The sequence below is a fragment of the Aulonocara stuartgranti genome (genome assembly GCF_965226115.1).
Source record: "Aulonocara stuartgranti genome assembly, chromosome: 23".
NCBI classification, from domain to species: domain Eukaryota; kingdom Metazoa; phylum Chordata; class Actinopteri; order Cichliformes; family Cichlidae; genus Aulonocara; species Aulonocara stuartgranti.
In genome coordinates, this window is record NC_138958.1 from 53,841,938 (window position 1) to 53,849,430 (window position 7,493).

The 7,493-nt window shown below is 38.6% G+C and overlaps 1 protein-coding gene across 1 annotated transcript; it reads right to left on the reverse strand.

Moving 5' to 3' along the window:
• Positions 1-835: 835 nt before the first annotated feature.
• LOC309701243 (uncharacterized protein) lies at positions 836-3,213 on the reverse strand. The gene is made up of 4 exons (XM_082525337.1): positions 2,509-3,213; positions 2,111-2,266; positions 1,720-1,812; positions 836-1,286 (listed from the first exon to the last, which is right to left on the reverse strand). The coding sequence occupies exons 1-4, from the start codon at positions 3,157-3,159 to the stop codon at positions 963-965; spliced, it is 1,224 nt and encodes a 407-aa protein (XP_082381463.1). The 5' UTR covers positions 3,160-3,213; the 3' UTR covers positions 836-962.
• Positions 3,214-7,493: the final 4,280 nt, after the last annotated feature.

Below are 7,493 nucleotides of genomic sequence, written 5' to 3' on the forward strand. Positions count from 1 at the left end.
ACACCAAATTTAATTAAGTTCCTTGAAATGAAGTTAATACATTAGATTAACACAACTGATTTAAGTTACATGTACTTAATAAATTAATTGTTGTCAAATAAACATTTTGCATTAATCCAACTTAAAATTAAGACATTTCAACTTAAAGTTTTCAGTTTTTCCAACCCAATAATTTGCATAACCCAAAAGTAAAATATTGCTCTTTGCTAACCTAATAATGTGGTTTAGTGTAAATTACTTTTTGTAGTGACTCTAAAATGAAATTTTAGTTTGTTTAATAAAGCTTAAATCAAAATTTTAAGTTGGCTGAAAATATTTTTCAAAAAATTCAAAATCCAATGTTTTTTTTTTTTTTTTTTTTTTTTAAATGCTTTATTGTATAAATGTAATAAAGTATTACCTTTATGGCAACCAACACAGCTTTTGGTCAAACACATTACACATTTGTCCTTTTTAAAACACATATGCACAAAATGCAAGTAACGCTTAGTAGGACCACAAAGTTGTCATCAAAGTGTAAAGTGCAACACAGTATTACACAAATATCAATCTCAACACATATAGTGTCAACTATGAAAAAGTGCCCCAAGAGTATTCAGAAACTGTCAATGAATAAATATCTGAACAGTGTAGCTGACCAATGGGGATGAAAAAATATAAACACTCCTTTAGAGTTTTAGAATGTCACAACAGTTTGTTGTATAACTGAGCACATCAAACCTGAAATGCAACCTTTCCCTTGAAACGAAGGCAAATATGTCTGAAAAAAAAATTAAAAAATAAATAAAAATACCATACAAAGTATGTATAAAAGCACATTAAATTAGGGTTTGAGGTCTCTTGGAGCATAAAAAAGGCCCAACATCCAAAAGAGACTACATATTTTACATGCTATATGTCCAAACACAGTTGTTCCTTCGCATTATGGCACAAGGCCATTTGTTGGTCATTGTTCTGTGCCATTACTGGGAGCTTTGAAGTTTGATATACAGATTTTGGACTTTGGGGGACATCTTGTGCTGATCAAGCTGCATGAAGATTTTTTGGAGCACTTCAAAAGTGAAGCGAAAGGGTTTTGGATAAGCTAGGTTGAGTGCATAGATCAAACCTAGAAGCAGGGCACAAGCTGAGGCAACCGAAGTTAGTTCATGCAACACTTCCACACCCTCAATGACAATGCCAATGTCTTCAGGTGGCTCCTGCAGTCCCTCCCCCTCCTTCCGAATCACATACACTGCCATGGTGACCTCCTCCAGGTCCCTCTGAACATCATCTGCTCCACAGTCCTACAGAGGGGTACAAGACACAAACACAAATCATCATTAGCCTCACTTCTTACTGTGATTAAGTGTTTGGGTGATGTACCAATATGTGTTATGTGCTGGGCTATTTCTTGGCTGGGTGTCATCACACACCAGAAACAGCAGAGAGAGGTGTATCAATCTGACTCTAATCAAATTGTAAGCAAGAAAGATAAGATTTCCCAACATGTCAAACTATTCCTTTGAACTTAAATAATCAAGTAAGCCCGTCTTACTTAAAACAAAGTCAATCCAATATGTAATGTGTTGTTGCTGGGAATTACATAATGTCCAATATGGTCATGATAATAAATACATGTCAGCAATCCAACTATGGTTCACGTGTTATGTTTGTTCTAACAGTTAACTTTTTTTGTGTCCCTTTGACAAGATGTTCTGACAAACTGTTGAAACTTACAAGGTATTCCTTGATCAGGCCATCTGCATCTTCTCCCAGGAAGATGGTGAGGGCTTTCAGCACACATTCCCTCCGATGATTAATGTCCACTGTCTAGAACAACAAATGTTGATTAATTTTAAACTCTAAATTTCATAAGACAGACATCCTTACTCTTATTGCTTAACTTACATGTACTTTATTTAAAAACAGTAATTCACAAGCCCAGAGATTCATTACAAAAAGAAAAGGGGATGAGTTCAGTGGTGTATTTTTTGAGTCGCTAAAAACATTCATGCATATGAAAGCCATGATTAGCATTGGCCTGCCCATATTGTCTTTATGAAGAATTCAGATATATTTTGACAGCCCTCTTAGTTACGAAGTATCTTGTTTGATGGTACAGATTTACCTGGTCCAATGTGTCCATGATGTTCGCAATCTTTTGGCGTGTTGCTCCTCCTTTGGCACGTATGACTTTGATCAGCTGACTTGAGTGCATGTCTAACTGGGCCATGAACTTCCACTCAAGAGGAACAGCCATGAGCCTCTGGAACTCTGTATTTATCTAAAAACAAAACACAAATGACAGTAGATATTGTATTATGGAACAAAATGCTGAAACTGATTGTATGCCAAAATGTCTATATCCCAAAAAGTACAACATATATGGGAATTCAAAATGTAAATTCTTTCATTAAGTTCAGTGTTATAAAATCTCAACCACATCAAGTTATGACCGATTCATGAAAGTTAACTGCAATAAATCCTGAAGCATACAGACTTCGATCACTTCAGTTCCATTCTTACCTCTTTCTGTGTGAAGAGTGCAGGCCATCTGTCCTTCAGTTCCTGAATGCTTGGTTCTTGGTTTACCACCTCATGTCGTCTGTAGGCAAACGTGTTAGCCATTTTGTCTGCGATGACCCTTTCATTGTCCCTTATCCCGATCTCTGTCAGAAGTTCTAGTCTCACTTTTTCCATGCTGTCCAGAGTCTCACCAGTAGGAAAGGATGGATAAAAGTTAGCTTCAGAACGTTTTGGCTTCTTCACTTTTTTAGCAGGGAAAGCATCTGTAGTAGCTTTAGATTTCAGTGAGTTTACACACAGCTCTGGACACCCCTGTAATTTGAGCTGGGTCCTGTAGTTTGCCATTTTGTACTTCAGTCGTTGTTTCCAACCGTAGCAGCCATTGAATGATCCAGGTTCTTTCAAACATGGGTGCTTTTTGATAAGGGCCTCTGCAGCTGCGCAGAAATGTGCATCCTCTGGATAGGCCTTGTAACGGTAAATTTCTTCTGCAACTCTTTTCAGGATATCAGACAGCATTCGGGCGCTTAAAGTCAACATTTTTTGGCTCACACGGTACTCAGTATTCCCCCTCTCTAGCTGTAGCTCTGTGTCATATGAAAATTGGGGAATTGCAAAGTCTTCTGGCCACTGTTGTGTTCGAGATGACATAGATTCAGGGGATGAGAGGATAATTGTGTCATTTGATGCCACCGAAATACCGTCATCAGACTCAAATGAAAGAGACAGATGAAGTGGACTGATCGGCACTGATCAAAGGTGGATTTGTTTGCTGGTGGATCACTTTGATTGTCCCCAAATTCCGAAGTTCGGTGGTAGAATTCAGATTGAAGAAGTCGTTGCCAAAGTCTTGGTCCATGTATTGCAGTCTGAAGTTTACCTTTGGGTTAAAAGGTAGTCTTTATCGTGCTGAGAAGGTCTTCAAGTGACTCTGGGATGCCATTTGGAAGAGTCAGCTTTTCAATGTTGTTCTCTCCTAAAATCACCTTCAGTCTTGCAGGTGTTGAACCAGCCATGGTGGTCTGAGAACAAAGCACAAGCACAGTTAGTGAGGATCAACATGTAAACCACTGACATTTCCAATTAGGAGAATTTAATGTCAAACTAGAGGAAAAGAGAGAAGGCAAAGAGAGGAGGAAAGGGGAGGAGAAAATGAAGAGGAGAGGTGGAGATCAGCTGAGGCAGCGAGGAGAGAAGGCAAACCGAAGAGGAGAGGGGAGGAGAAGAGAGATGGCGAGAATATGGAAGACATTGAAGAGAAGAGAGAAGGAGAGGAGGTGAGGAGAATATAGGAGACAACAAGGAGAGGAAAGAAGAAAAAGAGAAGAGAAGCAGAAGGGGGGAGAGCATAGGATTAGCATTCACTGACTGGAATCCAGCGACCTGCATTAAAAAAATGACATAACTGATGAATTGCCAATGACATCATCACACCACTTTGGCTTGCAGTATAAAATAAATATGTTCTGAGAACACATTAGTATTGTATGGGTCTGGGTTTTGTTTTCCCACTTAAGAAAATACTTTATATTTTGAGGCCTCACCCTTTAAACATGGACATATCTTTTCAAGGTGACAAGACGCATCCCTCTAATTTTATAGTCTGCCAGTGGGTAGGTATCATGCAGTTCTTGTGGCTCAACAAGTTCCACTTCTTTGCTTGGTGATGTTTTGAGATCATAAGCTCTGTAGTGTTCCATATACCATCCGCTAAGCTTTTTCAGAATGAAGATTAGTTTGTCCTGCAGTATCACCATTTGGATGATTTCACCAAACTCTGGCAGTCCTCCCAGTGAGCCGTGGATCAAGATCATCCCACACTTGTAGATTATTCCATTATATGCTACACTTTTAGCCAAGCACACATTGTCCATATCTGGAGACTTCTGTCTCAGTGCATTTGAGATGTCCTTGTTAAGAACATCAATGTGAACAGTGGAAACATCTGTTACTTCCAGTGGGGGTTTGGCAAAGCTAATTGCATGCAAATGATATGCAATCTGATACTGATGTCTCTGTGAAAGGGAAAGAAGTACATTTTTGAAGCATCTGATGTTCCTTGCAACTCTTTTAAAAAAAACTATGCTTTGCTTCGAATCGCACAGTCCATAGTGCAACCAGTGGCCCAAACTTACGAATCAAGTATGGATAATGTTCCAAGTAGTGGTGCTTTGGTTTAAGATTAACATCTGGGAAAACCTCTTGAAACTTGATTCTGTGCTCGGAGATCTTAAAACCAAGATATGCAATGGAGTCCTCAGTATGAACAGGACTGACAACAAGATCAACAATGTCCTTCAAGTCTGTTAAGATGTGCCAAGCAGGCTCCTCACAGGGTACACTCTGCCCAACGAACAAAGGCAAAAATCTGATAAGACTCCAGTTCTCGTGTGCATTCCCTCCTACACTTTTTTTGGATGCAAAACAGAGCCACAGGATGAGGTCGATTTGTTTTGTCAGCCCACTTAAAGTTGAAAGATGATATTGCTTCATTCAATGTACATAATGTGAAATACTTTTTTTTGATTAACAAATTGAGGCAAAGCGCAAGTTCAAAAGGAACAATTCCCTCAAAAAGATCATGTACAACATCAGGTGGAAACCCAGTGGTAACATCAAAATGTGAGAGGTGCTTTGACAAAATACACTTTGATTTCACACCATAATAACTGGGCCATTTGTTTTCCTCAATAATTCGTAAATGATCTGCATGAATGTCTTTTGTTCTTAAAGTAAAGACTTCACTTCTGACTTCAATAGTCTGGAACTCTGATGTTTCTGCAGTGCAAAATCTACATACGTATGTCCCTGAGAAATTTTCAAAGAATCCAGCAATACTGTGTGCACCAAGGTTGTCGGCAACAACACACTGAACAGTGCCTTTTACTGTTCTGCCCAACTTTGACAGAAATATCCCACTCTGTTCCAAAATTACAAGATCATTAATTACAGGTTTTAACACTTTCTCATACCCATAGCACTTCAGATCATTACTTTTGATTAAAGCAGCCAAATAGATTGAGGTTAAAGCAGAATTACAGCCTGGTGGCAAATTACCCAAAACCCAGTACAATCCACAAATTTTATGCTTCCTCCGTGATGTACCAAGGGGATTACATATTTCGAATTCATCAATGTATAATATCAATGAAATGCTTTCCTGCTTGGACAACAGTCCATTTTCATGGAAGAAGTCACCATCGAAGATAGTTTTGTAGTGCACAGAAGTTTTTTGAGGCTGATTATCTACAGTATTCAAATTAACAGCCTGATCCAAGATTGTCTGGCAGTCAAGAATATGCTGCAAAGACTTTAAAATTGAAATATATTGGAATGACTTGTTATTTTTTCTGTCAAGTATATATTCCACTGGTTCCACTACTTTAAAGTGGCTCTTATAGTATGCTTTTCGTCTCCAAGGACTGGAAAGTGGACCTTTATCTCCAATTGCTTTTTTTACAGGGTTTGTCTCACAGAGTACACTGGCTAGCTTTTCAACAACTGACTGGTCAAATTGGCATCCGTTGTCTTGTAATACTTGGCTAATAGTCTTTTGGGTAATCGCCACAGAGACAGAACCAATCAAATAGTTTAACTCCTGCAAAAGCTCATCTACAGCTGCATTAGACACAAGAAAGATGTGTTCCAACTTAAGGAGCACTGAAGCTCAATATCCTTCTCTAAGTTTTCAGAATACCCATTGTCAAAAGCAGAATTTAAATTTACATCACTCTCTATAATTTCCACATCTGAAATATCACTGGCAACACTGGCACATGATTCATCAACAGAACTTATTCCAGGCTTAAATGTGTTCACTGTACCAGAGTGTTTTCTGTATTTATGACTTTTGAAGTTCTCATAGACATTGGTTTTATATTCACAGTTTTGGAACACACATGTTACAGTTTCCTTATTTTTAAGATGCTGATAGATATGTTGAAAATATTCTCTTTCTGTGGAGAGTTGATTATGGCCACAAATATGGCAAGTGAATTTGGATGCAGCTTTGGAGACTGCTTGTTGGGCAGGGTGATTTCTTGATAGATGGCTCAGTAGGGCGTTCCAAGTCTTGAACCTACATGCACAATTGAAATAAGTGCATGGATATGAGTGGCCTCGTCCGTAATGCCTATGAATCAGTTTGTAGTGTTTGAGCAATTCAGATCTTTTTGTTAATGTTGTCCCACAGTCCTTGCATCTCCACATGAAGCATAGCACTGGAGAAACAAAGAGACACGCTTTACTGGGTGTATATAAATAATTTGAGAAAACACAGAGGGAGAGTTGGGCAATATTACAATATATCAATATGGTGATATGAGACTAGATCTCATCTCAGCTTTTTGCCACATTGCCCAACACAAAGCGAATCATTTAAACACAAAATGTATTCATCAAATGTAGCCAGCCCTCTCTAATTAGATTTTAAAGGGATAAGTTCAAAACAAAAGTTTAAAAACAAAACCCAAATGCCCATAGGTACATTTTTTTTTTGCAATTGTTTTATATATAAAGCCAATTCCTGTTCAGTGTAAAACTGAATTAAGTTTAAATGAGACATTACTATTTTGAACTTGCATACCTTTGTTGTTGATGAAGTGAAAGTACGCAAGTTCACAGGTAAAACGAGCTGCCTGGCACACCTCCACACAGGAATGCCCCTCTTGAAGTAGTCACAGAGCTGAGAAGAAGTTAGGTCAGAAGGTGGCGATGGGGCATCACATTTTACACCAAGCCAAAGGTTGTGGCACTGTCCAGGGTTCCAACCAGAGGTGATGTAATCTTTCTGCCATCAGCAGACACCCCTCTGGAGAGGTTGACAGGAAGGAAAGGAAGCGCTACCCAAAGTCCTAAAGATTAAAGATATGTTCGAGTTAGTCTGTCGATCTTTCATCATGTTTACAGTGTTCATCTGCATCTATGTACTTATATATGTATTCAGACACAGACCAGAAGTGTGCTAGGTCTACAAGAAATCTGAT

What these genes read in the sequence shown, in the direction of transcription:
- LOC309701243 (XM_082525337.1), bottom strand. Translation starts at nt 3,159, where the DNA reads ATGTCATCTCGAACACAACAGTGGCCAGAAGACTTTGCAATTCCCCAA. An exon ending in CACTCTTCACACAGAAAGAG is followed by an intron (nt 2,267 to 2,508) that starts GTAAGAATGGAA and finishes TTTTGTTTTTAG; the next exon opens with ATAAATACAGAGTTCCAGAG. An exon ending in TCATGGACACATTGGACCAG is followed by an intron (nt 1,813 to 2,110) that starts GTAAATCTGTAC and finishes TTGTTGTTCTAG; the next exon opens with ACAGTGGACATTAATCATCG.